Source organism: Lutjanus erythropterus, chromosome 1 (genome assembly GCF_056507025.1).
Source record: "Lutjanus erythropterus isolate fLutEry1 chromosome 1, fLutEry1.hap2, whole genome shotgun sequence".
Lineage (NCBI taxonomy): Eukaryota > Metazoa > Chordata > Actinopteri > Lutjaniformes > Lutjanidae > Lutjanus > Lutjanus erythropterus.
The window spans coordinates 40,609,212-40,631,826 of NC_139317.1; the positions used below are offsets into that span (position 1 = coordinate 40,609,212).

At 38.6% G+C, this 22,615-nt stretch overlaps 1 protein-coding gene across 1 annotated transcript; it reads right to left on the bottom strand.

Moving 5' to 3' along the window:
- Nucleotides 1-3,646: 3,646 nt before the first annotated feature.
- On the bottom strand, nt 3,647-21,685 carry LOC146333279 (aminopeptidase Ey-like). The gene is made up of 21 exons (XM_084721827.1): nt 21,559-21,685; nt 18,098-18,706; nt 16,450-16,592; nt 15,361-15,500; nt 14,104-14,230; nt 13,796-13,950; nt 12,672-12,785; nt 12,360-12,503; nt 12,025-12,090; nt 11,824-11,889; nt 9,796-9,968; nt 9,563-9,639; nt 9,350-9,483; nt 9,197-9,252; nt 8,972-9,119; nt 8,637-8,728; nt 6,492-6,602; nt 6,112-6,279; nt 5,812-5,952; nt 4,255-4,336; nt 3,647-3,966 (listed from the first exon to the last, which is right to left on the bottom strand). Exons 2-21 carry the CDS (start codon nt 18,697-18,699, stop codon nt 3,808-3,810), a joined length of 2,898 nt encoding a protein of 965 aa, XP_084577953.1. The 5' UTR covers nt 18,700-18,706; nt 21,559-21,685; the 3' UTR covers nt 3,647-3,807.
- Between the last annotated feature and the right edge of the window lie 930 nt (nt 21,686-22,615).

Consider the following 22,615-nt stretch of genomic DNA (forward strand, 5'->3'; position numbering starts at 1 on the left):
TGGTCACATCTGTCCCTGGCACATCTCAAAGTGCAGGGCTAAGTCAGCATTTGTCACCTCATCCACGATGGTCAACATGCAGTGTTTCACAGTTTGTGAGTATGTGAATGGCCTTTTTTTTTCTTGCCAGGATCCAGAACACAAGGAGGGAAGCTGTTGCAGCTCTCTGCTGGGCTGTGCATGACCACATCACCATGATCCATCGGGAAAGTTTGTCTGGAAAGTCTGGTGTTTCTCAGTGTGGTGCCTCTGAAGATTGTAATCTTTAAACACTGCAGTGCACTTGCAAATTAAACACACGCACGGTTTGGCGCTTGGATTTGGCAGCAAAATAAAATCTAAAGTATCTGTCGGTCCAGTCAGGGTTAAACCGACGATTTTCATTGTCGTTTTTAGAGGTTCTATTATAGGACTACTACTTCTAACGTTACCACTAGTACACACACATTTTCACAACAGCGCTGAGTGCTGTGAGGCTACGCAGAGTGTTGCATTCACAATCTGAACTACTGCAGGAATTTCTGTAGAAATGTCTGTAGGAACACGATTTTCTCGGTTTTTCTCTGCTTTTCTGGTTGGGACACTCAGGAATTGCTTTGGGGCCGTACATAACCCACAGGCTGCCATTTGAATGGTCCTGGTGTAAGGTATCATGGTGATGATGATGTCACGGTTTGAGTTCTATGCTAGGCTATAAGCCTCTCCTGTGATGTCATAATGCTGTCACAGGTTCAGAAGTTTATAAAGAGACCTTGAGAAGATGATATCAGCTGAGCTGGAGTTGACACGGCTCCCTTAGATGGGATGTGTGGTGCGGACCTCTACCATATGTTCAGAGGTGAACAAGTTGAGTCGCTGGCGATCACCAGAGTTTCCCGCTCTGACCCAAACTCAGCGTGCATTAACCAGCCTTGAGAAAGCTGGGCTCAACTCGCTTTGGCCCCTCTTCTGTTGCTGGACCCCCACGGACACTCACTCTATCGTGGTAAGTACATGTGCGTGAGCGTATGTATGAGACAACAGTCCGTCTCTCATAAGTTGCAGTGGACTCAGTTTTAAAGTTTGTGAAGAAGCTGGTGTCATATGAAACTACAAGCCCTGTTCCAAAAAATGCTGGGACACTGTTTAATACATAAATAAAACCTGAATGCAATGATTTGCAAACCATTTTTGACTTGTATTAACAAGTTTGTGGTTTGTACATGTGGGTCACTGAGGTAACCAGTGTTTTTTGTCAAAGATAATCCACTAGCATTGTTTGAAAAACCCAGATGGTTGTTAAAAACACTGTCTTGTTTTTAGCCTTTTCAAAATCCTAAAAACACCTGAGATAAACTTTGGGATTTGGATTCCACTTCAAAATAAATTCAGAAACTGAACAAAAATTGATTGAAAAACAAATTCAGACATAATTTACTAAATACACACAAACTTTCAAAATTGACCTGGTTGTTTTTCCCCTCAGACTGTTTGACAGAAGTAAATTTTTTCAGAGATAAATATATACCTCCATATCAGAAACAGACACTAATGTAAGCCTGCAACAGTGTCTAAAAGGGCAAGGTGAGAAAGGTGGTGGAAAAAAAAAACAGAAAAAGCATACATCATAAATGTGACTTTTCAGTAATTTTAACCACAACATCCTCTTTTGCAAATGAAAACCAGGTCACACAAAAGAAGCAGCATGTGTGCCAGCAAGATAACTAGCTAGCAAGCTAAACAGATAAACTAGTGCTAATGTTAAAATATCCAATACTCCACTGACTGAAGCTGACAAGCAAACAGGAATATACAAAGTTAATTAAGTACATAACTTACCCCTGTGGCTTCACATCCATGACTTTTTTTTTAATCAAATAAGTGACAAAACCACCACAGTCAGTCACTTGTCCTTGTCCGGCTCCTGCTGGTTCGGTTGGTGTCACTTTTGAAAAAGTGCAAACTCTCCTCTGACACACCCACTGAGCAGCACAAGGTTGTCAGATTTACTCCCATTGACCAAGTAAATTTTACTTTCTTGTGTCAGGTTGTGCAATCAGTACAGTTTAGTTCATTTTACTTGATGTAAGTGATAAAATGTACATATGGAAATGAGGATACATAATTAGTCACAAACACCAAGTAACATATTAAATAAAAGGTGACATTTTAAAGTAAAAGCATTTGAATAACAATTTCATGTAGAATTTAAACAAACAATCAAGGTAATAACTACAGGGCCAAAAAATCAGTGTTCTCTCTCTCCTCCTGCTCTCACTTAATCAGCTGATTGCGGGTGCTCACTTTCCTCTCTACTAATCCAATCAGATTTTGCCACGGTCTCCGTCAGCCAATCATTCTGCTGATGTCAAACTTTAAATCGGCTCTTTCTCTGCACCATCAGCTGTCATTTAAGACAATCGCAGCGACAGTCCTCTAGGCCATTCACCTCCAGTTCATCAGATCCAGGCAAGAAAGAAGCTTGAAGTCCAATGTCTCCTTCCAGAAATCATGACCCAGTTAGTCACATATTAACGTTTACACCCTGTGAGCACGAGCCTCTCGTCCATGAGTAGATGCATGCCTTCTTATGCATGGTGATTTGGTTGCTGGGTGTACTTCAGTAGAAAGAAAGGGGCTCCTGTGTGAAAACTGCTCACAACAAGGTCTGTGGACTATCTTGAGTAACCGGGTCATGATTTCTAGAAAGAGACACTGCTGTAGCATTGCTTTTTAAGTGCATTTTTTAAGTTGGTGCCATCTAGTTTGATTATATTTAAGAGATGGCAGACCTCTATACAGCTGATATCTCTCAAATTGAGTAATTCACACCTAAACTATCTAGATGGAGAAAATAGCACCAGAGGTAAGAAGTATGTATTTTTGATTTTGGAGTGAACTGCCCCTTTAATACTGGCAAAGTGTATTATGTCTTTGTCAGTGAAGATGGCTACCCCACTTTGTGAACTGATGTTTTACACTGTTGCTATGTCAACACTGTGATCTGTGATGTTGCCCAGACGCCTGGAGCTGCACTTCTTACAATAACTGAAACTTTATGGATATTTATTTTCAGTCAGGCATTTTACATTCAAATGAGCTTTGTTTTCCCTGTAGCGCCTGCAGTGTCGAAACACAAACTGTGCTCACAAACTTTGTAAAATTCACATCATGATCTCAGAGAATGTCTGAGTCTTTTTGTCTCTCCTCTCAGATGGGCTACATATCCGAGCTCATTCAAACTCCTTTTGAAATACAGAGATGCAAAATGTCACAATTTAATAAAATATTTTTCATTTTACAGGCTGCATTCCAGCTGCAAAATTTTGCAACAGAATGGCTGATTGTCTGGTATTCTGAGATTTTTTCTACTTCAGTAATCAATACAAACTCCATTTAAAACAACATGTTGTGAGCTAAGATAACCCTGAATATTAGGCTATAATATGTATGAAATAACAGAATTATACATGACTTCTCTTTGTTTTGTTATCAGCATCATACATATCAGCCATCCTGCCCATATCAGCCGACCACTAGCAAAACTATAGGGATGCATCCTAGTGAACACAGAATTTCACAAATTTGTGTTGTGAAATTCTCATAAAATCGTTCAAATGTTGACAGTACATACAATATTAAAACATTTTCCTCATAACAAAAACAATTTTGGTATCAAATAGTCTTTATTCATTAAAAAAAGGCTTAATCAAAACTTTACATTTAAAAAAGCTCCATCACATTCAGAATATTTATAATAATAAATTTGGTTCCAGCTGCAGTAGAAAGTCAGTGAAACTACATTTGAAAACTGCATAGTAGAGAGTGTTAAAGTGTTGAAGGAACTTCACTGGTAAACCAGTCGTACACCTGTTTCTTGTTCAGGGCCACCCAGTTCATGTTGGCTTTGGTTCTCTCCAGTGACTGTTCAAGAGCTGCGGCGCCTGAGCCCAGCTGCTCTGCGTTGTCTTCTTTGAACTGCAGCAGCTGGAGAGGAACAGAGAGAGAGGGTGTCACTGGGATTCAATTCTGCACAGCACTAAAATGTATGTAACAAATCTATATCTATACAAAACATAGGATTAGGATGTAAGAACACTTGTGTTGCCACTTTTCTTTTGTGACAACACGTGGATGCAGAGTTCATGCAGCCTGCTGTAGAGCAAATATTAGCCTAGTTATTAATATTAATTTCCTCACAAATTGTCAATGTGAAACGAAACAGAAGGTAATTAGATTCAAACAAACAAAAAGTAAATATTAGAGAAACTGTACCTGCTTATACTCAAATTCTGTTGAGAAACGTTTGGTCACTCCATTAATTAGTCCTCCAAAGGAAAATGATCCGCCACCGTAGCTGAGAAGAAAATGGGAAAAGTGAAAAACAGGCCAGCCTGTGATCATTCTGCAAACAACTACAGGTTGTGAAACCAAAGTTGACACTTTGATGACAAGGATAATACCATTTTCACACCAAAATTAGTGCATATGTGATGATGAGTGCCTTTCTGTTTTTGTTTTTGTTTTTTTTTCTCTGATGGATTACATTTGAGATCACAAATTTGAGGGGAAAAAAGGGTTAGTAAACAGTAGATAAAAGCATGGAGGCCAGTGAAAATATTACAGTGGTTACTTTTTAATATTTTTTTTCTAAAGTCTCTCTTTCAAACCCAGTGCCGACTAATTTAGAATGATATTCGAGGACTGTTTGAATGGAAATTCATGGAATTTGTGGCTGAGATGACAAACAGTTTAGTTTAGTTTAAATTCATTTATTTCACTCATTTCGGTGTATGTTTTCCAAAACCACTTTTACAAAAACAGACGGTATAATAACAATAATACAAACTATAATACACATTCCAGGGGCAGGAAGGTGACAAGCCTTCATATCATAGTGTTCGGGAAAAAAAAAAGGGATATTAGTACTGGGGCATTATGTTTCTATCACTGATGACTGATATGACTGATCATACTCTTTTCTGAAGACAGAAGCCAGATGTTAGTGGCTGTTAGTGCAGTGTAAAAAGAGCTAAAGGGCCTAAAGCCATGCTAGCAGATACATGCTAACATGCTGTCAATGCTAGCATGTTAAAATTCAGTACAGTTCAGGTTTAATGTTTACCATATTTTTGTTATGTTAATTTAGTGTCTTAGCACGCTAATTTGATCATTATCAAAGGATTAAAGGTTAACGGGGATGTCATTTGGTCATTCTTTGGTCATAAACCACAGTACTGAACAGTCAAATTTGCAATCCAAACTAAAATTCCTCCTTACAGCATCATGAATGCTTACATATTTATAATGTCTAGACTTCAAAATTTTAAGGCGAAGCACAGCGATCGATTTTTGAGTTCTGAGCCCAACTCAAACTCAAAGCTTTGAAAAAAATGTTTTGAACTTTAAACTTTGCTGACCTATAATCTTTAACTGAGATAATTTACTTTGATAAACTTGTATCTTTGAGTTTTAGACACTAAAAGAAAAATAAATTGGTTACAATAAGCTGTGAACCAGATTTTTCTACTATTTTAACATTTACTTTCACTTCAATAAATTTACTCAACATTTTTTTAAAAATTACAATGTTTTGAGTTTCTACGATTCAAAGCTTTAAGTTTGTCGACAAAAAAAAGTAAATTATCTTAACAAAAGATTAGAAGTTGATAAAACTTTGGCTAAAAAATGTGTTGCAGTCCATTGCCTTGAGTTTTCTCTGCTTTTTTGTTTTTACAGTGATGTTTAACCCTGAGACAACAATCCTCCTCCAGCTTTACTGTAACAGCACCATTTGAGGTTAAATACATGTGTGCATCAGGGAAAACTCACTCATTGAATATATGGTCCCAATTGGCTCTGACGAAGTCCCACGCCAGAGGCTGACCAATGGGGTTACTAGCAATGGAAATGATGGTGGAGGTGGCGTCCTGCTTACGGATCTTCTCAGGGTCAAGACAATACTGCAGATACCTGGAACACAAAAATGACCATTTTCTGTCAGCACGAGTGAGTAAAAGTACTACAAGTTTAATCTAATTTAATGTTATTTCATGATACTTTTTTTTTGCAGAGTGCAAAATGACCTTAAGAGGAGCAAATATTATCAGGCATGACATCAGTGCTACTGACCTGTTGAGCAGCCAGGGCTGTTTGGTGCAGGACAGAGCGTACATGAGTTTATCAGCTTCTGAAGCGATGGTGGCGTTCTTATACATCTTCCAAGCAAAGTCCCACTCCTTCACTCCTCCTGCTGCAATCGCACTGCAGTACACTGTGGACTTCAAGTTTGGACTAATTCTGCAACAATCAATAAAGACGACAAAGAGTTAAGGCAATGACAGCAGCGAAGGAATCAGGGAGGTCCAGTGAGAAATGATTGAATTGAAATAAAACCACTGCTGCATTTAACTTGGTTAGGGAAATTTGACATATTAATAGCTAAACTGAAAATGAGGCAGACAGGAAAAGAACTGCACAGAATGAAAGGAAGGCGCGGGGTGTGAACATACTTGTTGACCTCTGGGTTTTCCATCCACTCTGCGAACCAGCCAGTGGTCAGATCCTTACAGCCTTCTACTCCAGTGCTGCAGGCCAATGAGATCGCATTCACCTGGTTGTACCTGGACAGGGACGTGACACGTTATGATACAAACGCCAGCAACATGGTGCACCTGTGGACCTCACATCTGAGGACCTCAAGTCTGCAGAGCCAGTAGGAAGAGTTGTGTAGAGGGCTGAAACTGCCAAAGTAAAAGAAAATGGTTTGTTTATCACGTCTTTTATTTATTTATGATTTCTTCATTTCACTTCATGTATTTTTGATTTTGGCAGTTTCAGTCTTCTGTGAAAAAGTGTAGGCCACTGGAGAAGCTATGGATTTATGTTAGCTCTTTAAAACCTCTGGATGTAAAAAAAAAAAAAAAAAGAAAGAAAGAAAGAAAGAAACTCCCTTCTGTTGTTTGTGTCAGAATTGGATTTTAGTGAGTTTTGTCTACTCAAACTCTTACTGCCTTCTAAACACAAGTTCTACCTGCCCAGTTCTACCTGAACCTTTCACTTTTTGCACGACTTTCTTGGATCTTTACTTAATTTAGCGATTTTTATAAGATACTGTTAACTAAAGAAGACCTGAATCTTTTGATCCAGTCTGTTGATCCATTTCCACGTCTGATCTAAAATGATTAAATTGTTTTCTCTTCTTTCTCTCCTAGTTTTTTTTTTTATTCTGTAAAAAACAACTGAAAGAAAATTTTTGTTAGAAAGTAAACTTATGCAACATTAATGTATATATTTTGGGTAGAAATGTTCTTTAGGGAGTGCCTAACAATATGCTTTTTTTCCAGATGTTCCACAGATGGAAAAAAAAGGAATTTAGAAAAATTATCCTGGCAAAACCTTTTGTTCCTCTGTTCTAGAGTCATAAACACATAAACACTCTCTGAGCGTCTGTATATAACCCTTTAATTTTGAACAAAAAGGAGTTAAATGAATTGTTTGCTTTTATGCTTTTATGGCGGAAAAGAAAGTGTCACATCTGGACTCTACTCTCGTCCTGTTGGCTCACACACTTGATGACGATGCAGTTGGAATCTTCTCACACGGATGAAGGAGTCCATCAAAACTCTTAAACATTCACTAATATGATGAGGTGAATAATATCATTCAGAATCACATGGCATCAAGTAAAATCAAAAAATGCAAGTTTTCAGTAAGAAAGTAAAGAAGTAAATATAAGCTCAGGGGATGAAGTACAACTTGGGGAGATTCAGAGCTGAATTAAAGCGGATGGGTCAACACTTTCGGAATTATCTTTTTTCTTTTTTTCCATAGGGATGATTAAAGTGAATATTTTAATTTGACTCTTGTCTCATGCTTGTTAGGGCACTCTGGGGTTCAAGACAAAATCAAATACCATCATGGTTTATCATAACATTAAATACTACAATAAAAGGCTTTTGGATTACTTTGGGATTACTTTGTAGTCAAACATTTAAAATATTACACCATTTTCTTTTTAAGCATCTAAAAATATAAATCAAGTGAAATAAAATGCATTTTTACACAGGGCTCTTTTATGTGGAGATCTTGTCTAAGAAAGGCCACATGTCAAACGGTCTTTTTATTAGTATTAGATATAATGAAACAAGTTTTATCATTTCAAAATTGCAATATGTTAAAGATGTAATCATAAATGTAATTAAGTAGTCCATGACAATGTAACTGAACATTTTCCAAATGTGATCTGGGTTGATTATAGTTATATTTTTGGAATTTGATCCTGTAAGCCCAATTACAGACTGTGTGGAAAATTTGTGTGGACTCAGTGTCTCGAAAATTCAGCCAATAATTGCAGAGTTAAGTTCTTCCTGTGAAGCACATCTTTCTCATTAACCTGTCCTGAGTGTATTTCACAGTTTCAAGTAGATTTCACGTGTTCGCTCTATATTTATGTGCAGAGCAGGTTTAAAAACATGAAAAAAAAAAAGTCATATAACAGTTGGTGGGTGGGAGGTCAGGGCTACATAGCCAGACGCTGAAGGTCCTAGTTGGTAAGACGCTGTAAAAAGCTCAGGAAACACTGCTTTAGCTTATATGTGCTCAAAAAAAGTGAAACCGATATAGTTTAAAACAGACAAACATTTCAAAATTCTTACTGGTCGGTGTGACTGTCTGGGATCTTTGTCCAGTTGGTGGTGAGACCTTCAAAGTACTTAAACAGAGGAGTGACCTGTTTCTTTATGTAAGCCTGAGGGAAGAAGATGTGCATTTTGTTAACTTGTATTTCTGTTTGAAAAGAGAAATTTGTCATCAGGAAATAATAAATTAAAGAGTCATATTCATTTTGCATTGCATATATTTCCATTAATATTTTTCCATGATTAAACAATCTGCAATCCTTCATGAACACTTACTCAGCTGTTTTTAGGGAGTCAGCATTGGAATGAACTTATTGAAGGGGTATAACAGATGTTGAGCACTCATCACAAACCTGCATGAGTCCGTACAGTTCACTGCGGTCAAACATGAGGAAGAAGTAGTCCAGGTTACGTCTGGCTGTCTGCCAGGGCATGTATTCCACTTCTTTATCGAGGAACTTGGTCGTCCTCAGAGCCAGAGTTGTGTTCACCATCCTTGCCCTGATAATAGCACACACAGTTATCACCTCTCTCGTTTGACACATGACAACAATGCTTTGCAAAGAATACGGCCTCACCTTGCGAGGTTAAAAGCATCATCGATGATTTGAGCCCGGTTGATCACCGGAATATCCTGAAAAGTGAAAATTAACAGAGGAAATTGAAATAGCGAGTAATTTCGAAACACTGCAGAAGTAAAGCAGCAGAATCTTCAGTTGGAGGTGCTGTACCTGATGTTTGGAGCTCAGCTTGGCGAGGAGACGCTCCCAGTTTTCAGAGTCGTAGTTGACTCTGAAGAAGCCCTTCATGTCAATGTTGGCCAACAACCAGTCATTAGTACCGAGAGTCATGTTTGCATTTGTAGCTGTTTGGATGGAGATTAAAAAAATAAATGTTTGTACATCCTTCCAATGCTCTGAACATACAGCTGAAATCAATCTTACCTTCTTTGTCAAGAAGCCAATATTGCTGTTCGTTTCCACCGGTCTTAATCCACGTAACGGGGACAAACCACTCATAACTAGAGCCGCATCCACCCAGCCGTACATGTACGTAGACACAGAGTATACAGAGAGAGAAGGTCAGTTTTGTATGACGGGGTTCAATATGACCACATACAGTATAATCAACATAATTACATAAAAAAAAAAAGAAAAGTAAAAGAAATGTTTCCTACTTGAACTCTGACGGTGTTTCCACTACAGAGTCTGGATCCAACAAGAAGTGTTTCTGGGAGATTTTTCCAGTCTTTGTGTCGATGGTGACCACTGGGAGACCCATCTGTAGGATCCAGCGGTTCATGATAACCTCCACAGGGTGGGGCAGATCTATGCCACCTTTATCCACTGCCTGGTAACAGGAATATTCAGATGTTAGTTATAGTGTGATGCTTCGTTGCTCCATGCAGAGGCAATTATTTTACTTTTTGGCAAATAGTTCAGAGGGTTAGGGCAGCAACTACTGTACTGTACTGTAAGTACTGTATAACCAAAATGCATTTTCATACACACATTTTGATATTATAGTAACATTTTTCAGTATTTCTTCACGGTGCCATCCCTTACAACTGTACTTATTCTACTTTTGATCCATCGATCACTGGGTCAAAATGAGTAACAGATTAATTATACAAATGTTTAAAGTGAAGCTACATATTGTTTGTTGAACAGCAGCCAGTGTGGCCACAAGTGGCAGTTACAGTGTAATGCTAGATGCTAAAACATAGTATGATAGGCTTTTTTTTCTAGGATGGCAAAGTCAACTCAAGTTAATGAGCAAGAAACATACGCTGTAAAAAAAAAAAAAAAAAAAAAGCTGAGACGATTTAAAGTTTCACAGCAATGCACTGCAATAGATTTTTAAGTCCTACTCAAACTCTTAACTTTTGAAATAAAATTTAAAAAGTTTTGCCGACTTTAGTTTAGTTTAGATAAACTTGAATCTTTGAGTTTTAGAATCTCAAAGAAAACATCTAAAAATTGATCACAGTGAGCTGCAAACCTGATTTATTTATTTTTTAGTGCCTGAAACATTAAACCGTTTTAATTGAAAAATATGAAAAGTTCAACATTTACTTCACTTCAGCGAATTTACTCAATATTTTTTAAATGCTAAAATAATTCTAAAATTCAAAGCTTTAAGTTTATCAAATATTAAGAATTTGAGTTTAAACTCAAAAATCTGTCTTGAAATTTTGAGTTTTCTCAACTTTTTTGTTTTTACAGGGCAAATCATTAGAGGTTAAGGGTAGGAGTAGGGTTATGATTGAATCAGTAACATCCTAGGAATGTCAATATACCTACCTATAGTTTGGTAACATTAGCCACAATAAGCTATTGGCCATTCCAGAGCAGGTTACACCAAGTGGACTGAACTCACTAAGTTCTGCTTCTTATCAATTCAACCTTAAATTTGTGAATTACTTATCTTTCAAAAGTTACATAAGAAAGTTTTACATTGATATTTACATTTGATATTTTTATATAAAAATGTGTCAAAAGATTCAGACAACAGAGAAAAGAAGCTCATGACTAGCCTGGTTAATGTAGTTAACACAAAATTAGCCAGATTACCTTTCGAGTCGTGGAGGGTGAACTCATAGTCAAAAGTAGAGTGAATATTGAACTTACATTTCTCAGGTGTCAAGAAACACAACTCTAAATATATGTCAATGTTGCCTTTGCCTTTAAATTTTAAAATGTCAGAGTTGTGTTCACAGCTTTTTGTACTGCCACCAGAAACCTGTGACTACTGAATTACTAAATTTGATGCTGTACTTAAAGAATAGTAATTACTTTAGTCCTATATGAAACTTCATTGTATTTATCTGTACAGTGAAGCACAAGTACTGTTAACTAAAAATCACTAAAGCTAATGGGAATGTTAAGTGGGGTTTATAGATCACACCTGTCAAATTTTGTGACTTTAATAAATAATATTTTCACATTAACTACCATACCCACTGTTCATAATATATGGCCATGTTTAGGGTCTGATATGATGAACACACTGTCATGATGTTTTCATGTTGTTTTAGCTCAGAATTTAGTGGGTTTAGGCTAATCGTGTTATGTATTCCAAGATTCTTTAAGGAAATATCTCACAGTTTTAATTGTAAAAAATAATAATTCTGAAAAAAAACTCTTGAGAGAATTTCCTTTGTACGCAGCTGTTTTGTGGAAAGAGCAGATTATGATGATCTTACCACTTGCAGGTGTCTCCAGAGGTCTGTGTAGACTGTGTTGTTGTACTTGAACTCCTCTAAGTATGTCTGCAAGACAGATAATAATCTATTGGTTATACTCAGGTTGTGCTGAGCTGGATGCAGGCCAATAAAATGGACAATATTAACAAAACACTCATACAGATAGATCAGATGCTCATCCATTTGATCAGCTGTACTCACATGGAGTCCTTGAGAAAAGACGGCCTCAGTGATGAAGTGTGACAGCATCCTGAGGACTGCAGCCCCCTGTAATGAAAAACAGGAGGATATTAACAGTGTTAGTGGCTGGCTTATCAGATGGGACAGAATTACAGCAATCTGTTAATGAGGATCAGTGATTCATGAGGAATTTAATTCTGTAGTTCCCAAAGACAGTGTCAAGTCCTTGATGAGGGTCACATTTTAATTCATCCTCTTTTGTTTATTGGAGGTCAACGTCTTGTCTAGTGGGACTTGAAGAGAACAATGCACGCGGGTGTGGAAGTTGTGATGCGCTACCCTCAATTTTACTGCACCTTGCTGTATGTGATGGAGTCAAACAGTTGACTGATGTCCTCTGGCCTCAGGATGTCCTCCTCTTTGGATGAGAGGGGATGGGAGGTGGCCAAAGCGTCCACACCCATCACACCGATGATCTCATTCAGGACTATTAAATCTTTCTGGAAACACACACAGACATGCTTGTACTTAGCATTGTGGAATGACCGCCCGGACACATTTTCCAAGGACTTGGCTCACAACAACTGGTTCATTCAGTATATTCAGCAGGTAAATTCCTAGCTTGGATATTTTTCTAAAAGAGGCGTCCACCAGAGAGCAAAACTCACCATGTTCCAGTCTGGTTCAGCATAGTCGGCCCCGAGGTAAGAGACATAGGTGGCAAAGCCCTCATTGAGCCACAAGTCATTCCACCACCTCGTGGTCACCAAGTTCCCAAACCACTGATGGGACAGAGCTTCATTTTATTGGCAGGTTTTTAAACACATTCCAGTGCTGAACATAATTGACCCGTCTTAAGTCCCACCCCTTTTTGCTGTATGCTCCAGTAACAGTTGAGTAAACGTGGTACCTTGGTCAACTTTCTCCTTCTCCTGTAAAAGCAACACATAGGGTCACACCTTAAGTTAGCTAATGTTAGCGTAATGCCAGCTAACTAGTTAGCTAATGTTAGTAAAATGATGGCTTACTAGCCAGCCAAGAATCGATGCAGATGAGCTAGTTAGTTAGCTAACATTAGCTAGCAATGGCTAACTTAAGATGTTAACATAGGTTGCTTTACAGGTCCCCCAGCAACGACTTTTAACTTTAAAAATTTGATTTTCTTTTCAACATAGACGACCCTAGCAGATAGCATATCTAAGTATAGGAAACAGGACAGGAAAAAGTTGACCGAGGTGCATGCCAGCTCAACTGACATTGGAATACGGTGTGAAAAACGACAGGATGTTGCAAAGATCAATTATTAGCAAAGATATGAAAAATTGTGGAAGGCCATATTAGGGCTGGGCGATGTGGCTTATAATAATAACTTGATATTTTGGGGCTATTCTGCATTATACAATATATATCTTGATATACACATTTTTTATAAAAATGACTCTCAAATAGTGTAAGCGTGACGATTTTATAGTAGCACTGGGCAGTCTGGACAAAATCAAATATCAAAATATTTTTGGCCAAATACTTTGATATTGATATTGTGACAGTATTATATGAGATGACTGTTGGTGGTTTCACAGAGTATTAACACAATGAGATAAATAATCATCAGTAATGTAGATAGAATGAATAAGCAGAACAGCTAGCTAAAAGACAACACTTCTGCCATACCATGTTAGAATAATATCCAAAATCAATGACAATATCTAGTGTCATATCCAGATATTGATAGAATATCTTTATGTTGTTCAGCCCTAGGCAGTACACCAGTAAATGCACGTCAGTGTGATACCATGTGAGCGAGCTCATGTGAGATGACTGTCGCGACCCATTCCTTGTCCCCATTGGATGACATGTTAGCATTGTATAAGAGGGCGGTTTCTCTGTAGGTGATCAGGCCCCAGTTCTCCATGGCTCCAGCACTGAAGTCAGGAAGAGCGATCTGATCTAAAAACAATTAGAGAGGTCAGTACAGGTCATTTTAAAGCAGCAGTTACAAAAATAAACACAGGTACAGTACATACATTATTTGTCCACAAATATAATTATAGGTATTAATACGGTAGTGTAAAGTGGTCTGTATGTGTGTGTGGTTCCTACCTGACTTATTCAGAGGGTATGAGGAGTTGTAGTACTTCTCAAAGAACGCCAGTATTGGTCCAGTAATGTTCAGAGCGTAGTCTCCCTGGCCCTCATCTATAGCCTTCTTGCGAGCCCAGATTCTGATCTGGACACAAACATGTGCTTCATTAAGCAGACAGCAACAGAAGGAATGGCAGACCAGAGACCTGAACTGAGCTTTCAGTCCAGCAGAGGGCAGCAGAGAAACACTCTGACTAACTGCAGACAAGCCAAAGTACAAAATGCTGCTGTTCAAGGTAACTGAAGGTGGTAGTAATAGCAGCAGGAGTTTCTAAAACAAACTTTTATAATAAATGTTAAGTGCTACTGCTGCTTTACTCCTAAAATATTGTACCTTTTAGTCCACTGCAAGTATTTTTGTACTTCATTAAGATACTGAATATAGGACTTTTAGTCTTAGCTGAGTATTTCTACACTGTGTATTACTACTTTTATTTAAGTAAAAGACCTGGGTACTTGTCCTGAACCAAACTGTTAAATCAGAAGCATTGATTAAAATTCAACTGCTGTATGATGCAGTCAACAGAGCACATAACTTTTAAACCTCTTATACAGCTAGTTTCCTGTAATAAAATGGTTCATTCTGGTGCTTAGAGGGCTAATCCAAGTTCACAGCAGGCCTATTACACCAAATGAGCCATGACAATCCTCTCATAGGAGGAGGGAAAGCACCCAGGTCGAACAACTTGGGCCTATCGTAGTGGTTATTTTTTGCTCTGAGGTCTGCCGCTGACATAAAACACAAAATTACTTATTTTTTTATTTAAAACAGATATTTCCTAAAAATGGCAGCTATGGCTCCAGTTTTGCGTTCTCTCATTAGGGTGAAGGCCTTTGGGTTCCATCAACTTAAATTTCAGGGCCTAATTCGAGCAATGATACTGTATTATAACAACAGCAGATGGCAGAGTTGTAGTAGCAGCAAATACAATATTAGCAGTAGTAGTAGTAGAACTAGAAGTAGTCGTGGGGTGAGGTGTGGTTCTCAAAGCTCATTATATTATTCTTTTTGCCTGCTCCACTCAACAGAGACGTCACAGGTCAGAGTCTATTTTCAAATTATTAAAAAACTATTTGAAACTATCAAAAAGGGAGTAAAAATTACATATCATGCACTGCAAAATCACTATAATACTAGAAGATTTCACAGACCTATTAATGTAAATACTTTACATGTATTTTCATTTCTGATGGGAAGTTGAAATGAATATTTACCAAAACATTTGCGTCCGGGTTTGACTTGATATGTCCAAAGTCAGACACGACAAAAGCCAGCAAGTAGGTTGACATAACCTCCGTGGGTGCGAAGCTTGTCTGGAATAAATTCTCACCATCAATATTGATTTTAACAGGGTCTGTGAGGGGAAGAAGACAGCAGCAGATTTATTAATGAAGAAATTAAGCCATAATAAGTTCATTAGTACAATACAACAGAGAACTGAGCTTTAATATTAAGAGTCTGTCATATTTTATGCCCCTCAGGTATTACTATTGTTACTAAAATTTGGAGAGCAGGTTTTTAAGTGTCATGAAATGTTTGATCACCACTTCATACAAAAAAATCAAAAACTGTTGATTGGTGGTTAGTGTTTCTAATCAAAGAACAGATTTTTGTAAGTGATCAGTTTAAAAATGAGATGTTGTTTGAGATCCTATTTAATGTACAATCTGTGGCTGAAGCGAGTTGTTGCCCCTCGCCCTCTCCTCCCCAAACTCAAGGAAGCTGAGGCAGGCTGCAGAGCACTACAGGAGTGCAAGACAGGCGCAATATTGTAATATGACAATATTAATCGATGAGTCCTGCATTATAAGTCGATCAGCTGTTTATTACTGTCGGTTGTCTGTCAATGATAGCTAAGCCTGGTATCCTGAAAACAAAATCCCACTGCTACGAAAATACACACTCTGGAGTTGGAGTTCAATGACCGCCTGCAAAACTCCATTAACATATCACTCAATTTAACTGTCATAAACTTCTAAAAGATTATTAATGATTTCTTATGACTCATAAACAGACACTTACTAATTCAGCAAACATTTGAACATTCGACATTAACTCTAATTAATGTGAATTGGCTAAACAGTAAGACATAATACAGGCTGGAACAGAAGTTTCAAAGGAGGACACTACAGCTGTAGAGTTGTTGTCAGAGAACATATTTCCTTCATCGTCTGACATATCAGTGTCTTTTTAGGATTTTGACTTTAATGTTCAGTATGCTTGCCTGGAAAGTTCCTGGGAAACATTACTCATCGACGGTCCCTATGTGAAATGTTACACTGGACACTGAAACAACAACTTGCCGTGGTTCATTGAGTTGGACAGAGCCACGGTGTCTTGGGGGTGAATAAGGGTCATGTGGAAGACAGCTTTCATGGCGGGCTCGTCGAAGCAGGGGAAGGCTTTCCTGGCATCTGTCGGCTGCATTTGAGTCGTGGCCACAACTCTGAAATAGAAGATACAAAACTTAATAATTAATAGCTGTATCAAATGTTACAGGAACCCTCCACCCTTAGATAGAATCTGTGTCCAGTGTCTTCTAGGGGTTATTTACATGGTCATTTCATTTGTAAGTCTTTTTCACTTCTCCCTTGTACTTGACACCAGATAATAATTTTCAACAATTCAGTAACTCATTGAGAGGTGATGTGAACTAGGGTTGGGTTAGGTTTGCAAATGTAATTGATATTATTGGCTCCTGGGCTGACGGAGGCCAGTTGGGAAATTTTAACATCTCCCTAGTGTGAATGTTGCTTTTGGTTGCGTGTTTTAACTTTTAAAAACACCAGCAAAAATGATGTTGTGTTTTTCCAGTCAAAAAATTTCCTCAGACTTTATGACTCATGTCATGTGGTTCTGTTGATTTATTCCTGCTGAAGCTCACTCATTAGTGCAAAATAGTGAAAGAAGTTAGAAAGAAGCTCTTGTTCTGCATAATTTTCTGTTTTGTGCTGCTCTGATTTTGAGGCAGTAACTGTCCTCTGTCTACCACGGTGTCTTATTTTTTTAATACAACCACTAGGAGTCAGCCAAGTAATACGATTTTAAATCCCACACATGCTGTAGTGACTGTAAATAAACCTGTGGCACTAAAATTTGGATTTTGCATCCTGGACTGAAGTTTATGAAATTTCAACAAATTGCTGGTCGTTGCAGCCACGTGGCCACGGATGTATCAAGTAGAGGACAGCTCTTTAGTTTAGGGGAATAAACCTCTGCATTTATACTGTACATTTCAACTAATACTTATCTAATTCATTTGCATTTTAACTCATTTATTTGTATACCCAATTTCCAGCTTTATTATGTAAGTACACTGCTATTATACATTGTTGGCCTATGATAAATATTCTGACATATCTCTTATTTAACACTCCTTTCATTATATTTCATATTTTTCTCATAGTTCTCCATGCCTATATTTTTGTTTTTGGTTGGAGAAATTGTACCAAAACCCAATCGCTCCCCTCAGGAACCAATAAAGCATTTCTGATTTTGAAATAGCCAACAGCCAGTTAGCTTTGCTTAACAATAAGAAACTGGAAAGAGACAAAGTGGCATTTCTACACTTTTTATGCAAATTAATCAAACAAGATATAATGTATAAATGTGCTAGTTACCTTTAGACAGTGCTGTTGCCACATGTTTCCAGTCTTTGTGCTAAACTAAGCCAACTAGCTGTTGACCGTAGTTTCATATTTAACAGACAGACACTTTTCTCAGCTAACTCTCAGCAAGAAAGTGAATAAGTGCATTTCCCAGAATGCCGAACTATACCTTTAAAGTGGAGGTCTGGTTTAAATGCATGGTTTGGGATGCCTGTAAAGTTGTTTTTAAGCCCTGCATTACTACATAGTGATAATAAATTTTATGTAAATTCTTGTGAAATTTGAATAAAAATAACTGAATTTAGTTTTAAAATTCTAATAAAGATTAGAAAGAGCATCATACTTTTTCTCCCCATCCTCCATGTATTCACTCCTGTAGAATCCTCCCAGGTCATCAGCCAGCTCTCCAACAAAGTCAGTGAAGAGCTCGTACGTGCTGCCGGCCTTCAGGGGGCTGTTGAGCTGGATCACCAGGTACTGGGTGGGAACCTCCAGCCAGGTCTTCTTCAGGGTGGGTGCAGTGGCTCCGTCGAGGCCGCTCAGCTTGGCATGGAATCCCTCATAGGTGGTGAGGTTGAGCTTGTTGGAATGGATGAGGATGAGGTCGGTCTCCTTCACGCACTTGAAGACCACCGTGGAGTTTCCCGTGAAGATGTACAGATCGTGCTCGTCAGGCTTCAGCCGGGGCCACAGGGTCACGTTGTAGGAGATGGGAGCGAGGGAGTCTGGGAGTCTGTAGCGCTGCCAGGGCTCCTTCGGTACGGAAGGCGTTGTGGGTGCAATTGGGGTGGAAGTGGGGTTGGTGGTAGCAGTTGGAAGTTCTTCATTCTTTGACTTCTCCTGAGCGTAAACCACAGACAGAGCTATGATGGTTGCCACAGCGCCGATGGCTGCAACCACACAGGTCACTGCCACCGCCTTGCTGATGTAGAAGCCTTTCCCCATGTCTCCACTGGAGAAAAAAGAAGACAGAAGGGGGACAGTGACTGCTTTTTATGCCCTGCCTTGTTAGATTCAGCCCAATGTTAATGGTTGATCTCCTGGGCGGGGAAAACAGCTCAAAGCACAAAACACTGAGTTGTAAACGTCCTTGAGATAAGAGAGAATCCTTCCTAATCTGTGAACTTTGTACCTGTACAGTGGCTCTGAATGAGGGCCCTCTTAAACGCTGGCCTGTGTTGTCTCTCTTTAGGCGGCACTGCAAATTGTGTGGTCATGGAAATACAGTAGAACCCTGTGTGTCTTTTTCTGTCTCTGTGTGTGAGTGTGTTTGAAAATGTCATCTGTATACAGATCTTGCTATCCGATGGCAAAGAAGCCAGAGTTGCATAATGAAATGAACAAAAGACGGGTTTAGAAAGCTGCATAAACTTTTATTTAGCCAAACGTTGTGCAACTCTAAATTTGCTTTGGTTGACCAAAACAGTTGTGGCTTTTAGAAATGGAGACATTCCAGTGGTTAAACTGCAACACATATTTTGTGCTTGGGCGGCACAGAAATGTCTTACTATCACATTTGGATTTTGGTCTGCAAACAGAGGAAGAAAGAAATATACAAAGAATTTAGCAGATCGCATTATTATTCAACTCTTGCCCGATAACGTGAAGGAAAACAGAAGCATCAGCATTGAACTGTGCGGGCTGACGGATGACGGATCTTATTACCAGAAACACATGAGTGTGAAATTAATCATCATAATCATCATGATGCCCACTGGCATGACAGGAGGTGGAAACTTTGGTGAATCAGGCACAGTAATGCTGTGTAGGCAACCCTTTTCTGGCCGTGGTCAGATAAAATAATGTTCTCTGGAAAGAAGTCTAACTCGCCTCAAAGCACTGTACCATCAGTGCACTAATCAAGTACATACATGTCATCCTTCTTGGTAATTCTATTGCACAGTTTCTCAAAGTGCAGTCTGTGGGCCAGTGGCAGCCCTCGAACATTTTGTGAGGCCCCTGAACAAGCAATATATCTTGCATTGTCATTTCAATACTTCTACTTTAAATAATCTGTATTCAGTCAAATGTGAGAAGTCACAAAGGCCCTTAAATTTTAACAAAAAATACCTGTATTTCTGGGCCTTACATTTCAAAACAGGATCATTACTTTAATTTTAATGCATTTAAGGGAAATTAGTGATTAAACTAAGAAGAAATTCCATTTCTTGAAGAAACTTTTTTTTTTTAGTCAAATCTGCCATGACACTTTTCTTTTAGGAGAGGGGCAAAAAGTAAATACATGAAAGAAAACTGAGTTCATGCCGGAGGGCAGACTTATTCTGTATTATTTCCTGCGAATTAAAAGTGAAGACTCAAAAAAAACAGCACGCTCATCCAAAAACGATAAATGCTGGGTGCTGGACAGATGAACAAATACAAAAAACGTGCCCAAAACATCACATGAGGTGATACTATTAAATTTCCAGAAGGAGCAGTTTCTGGTGTGCGGACCTATTTTTGTATTTCTGAGAATTAAAAGTAAAATTAAATATATTTAAATTAAAATTGCTGTTGCGGTGTGCTCATTGTGTTGTCATTTTCATTTTTCAGAGGTCAGGTAATGGAGGAAACAAAGTCTCAGAAACTCAAATTTTTGGTTTTGAAATCTTCCCTGTTTTTGAGGTGTCAAGGATGGAAGCACAGGGACAATAACACACAGAGAAGACGATTCCTCTGTGTATCTATCAATGTTCATCAGTTTCAACAGACATAAGAGGGAGACTCAACCACACAGAAAAGGTGAGGTTTAGTTAGCTTTGCACAGAAACAGGTGCTAGAAATGTCCCACACAGTGTTAATTTTTACTTTTAAATTTCAGTATATTTCAGAGCCTGTACTTTTACTAAGGGAAAGTTGAAGCTGAATCAGTACTTCTACTTGAGAGAAAAATGTGTGTCTTTTTACTGCCTCTGCATTTTATACAACTCTTATGGCTAAATTCCACCAGGCATGGCATTATTGCCCTGCCCAGAACAGATTGAGCAGGCAGGAAGTCAGACACCGAAAAAATAGACAGAATTCGGTCAGTTTTCAAAATAAAAGACCCTGTGCAGACTTGTAATCATAAAGACAGACAGAGAAGAAAGTATTAAACATGGTGGAGGCACAAAGAGCAAAGAAAGAGGGCCAAATCAATGACAACATCTGGGCAAACTACATGAGCAGGTGCTGCTGAAACGCTTCTGAAACGCTGCTGCAGATTGAAACTGTGGCACTGACATGACTCAGTGGAATCAGACAGTTAGCCACTGCGTCAATTTGTGTGCACCTAACAACCAGCAGAAGAATGACAACTTGTAAAAAGCTACTGCTTGCATAGCACCGCATGTAGCACGACTTACGTTCCATCATCAGTGTTAGTGCTGTTAGCTACCGTTAGCAATTTCGGTGGCCGATGTGCCAGTTGAAGTTATAAGTGGGATGAAAAAGCCACAATGGAAAAATGCTGTAGCCTACGATTGAGGAGAAAAGGAGGTTTCAGGAAAAATGGACCAAATCTGTCCTTGTTAGACCTCTATGGACAAATCAAGTGATGTGTGAATTTGGTGCTCATGAAATTTATAGAAGTTTGTGCGTTTTCCTGTGTGGCCCTCAGTGATATGCTGGCTCCCAGTCATCAAAACTGGCACAGGCAAAACTGACACTCAGTCATCACAACCCCATCAATGCAGATCAGAACACCTGGTAAGAACTGTCTACATGCCAAAATCCACATCACATGTGAGCAGACATACAAATTACAAATGACAGTGTGATACAATGATAGAAAAACATTTTCTGTTCCACAAAATGTTTTCTTACCTTGTCCTTTTATTTATTCAGTTTTGAGTCTATCAGTTGTGGAGTGATTTAAGTCAGCGTTGTCTGCCACACTGCATTCCTTTCTGGCACGTTAGCTGCTTGTCCAGTTGCGCCAAGAAACACACCAAATCTTCCATTTGAAAATTTGTTCCAAAGAGCTTCAGTCACCAAAGGGGAACACTATATATGCCAGGTCAAATCGGCTCCAAATGATGCAACAGAATATTGCGCAATCTCCAAACATGCTATGCCGCTTTTGTCATCTGCAGCTGGTCTTGAACTTGTTGTGTCTTGTCCTTACAGTTAATCCACCCAGTGTGATGCTTTCGAATACACAACATTTCCTAAAATGAGAATCCAGCTGTGTGCCAATAGTGTAGCCAATGATGTTCTGTCAACAGTGCTGTGTTGGACACAGAATATTAGCTAAATGTCTAATAACATCCTTTAACTGCTATTTACTGGACAAATAATAGTATCACTGAGACACTTTTTAAAAAAATAAATAAATTCTTTGTTTTATGGATTTTAGCCTGGAGCTGATACTGTGCAGGATTAGGACTGCTTAAGTGTTTGAAACAACTGGATCTACTTTTCTACTTCTGTTTTAAAGTGTTTAGCTTCTTCTTTTAAAGCTCAGTTGTTTTGGGGACTTTCTCGTTCACATTAGCAAGCGAAGTGAAATGGAACTGGACATCAGAATCCTTAAAATGCAACAATGACGTGTAGCACATCAGGCAGAACATTTTCTCAGTGTTCTCATCTTTATATTTGCACTTACGCTGTACTGTTGCCTGCTATGCTGTTCACATGATTACACACAGTTACTAAAATTATGAAGCGAAGGCACAATGCTAAGTGCAATGGACACAAACTCCCAAAATCCCCCAAAACACTGAACCCTGCAGCATCCAAGCATGATAGCATCTGTCTTTAAACTGTCCCTGCCTGGTAAACACACGCACTTTTCATTCTGTATCTCTTTCCTCTTTGAAATATGTATTCAAGTCCAGATACCTGGGTCACGTCATTTCTCAAAAGCCACAGAAGATGTTAC

Bases quoted from the DNA above. Each gene is read 5' to 3' on its own strand.
- LOC146333279 (XM_084721827.1), bottom strand. From the start codon at position 18,699: ATGGGGAAAGGCTTCTACATCAGCAAGGCGGTGGCAGTGACCTGTGTG. The intron at 14,231-15,360 runs GTAAATATTCAT...GTTTGTGTCCAG, and splicing joins ACCCGGACGCAAATGTTTTG to ATCAGAATCTGGGCTCGCAA. The intron at 4,337-5,811 runs GTGAGTTTTCCC...TTTTCTTCTCAG, and splicing joins TGGGACCATATATTCAATGA to CTACGGTGGCGGATCATTTT.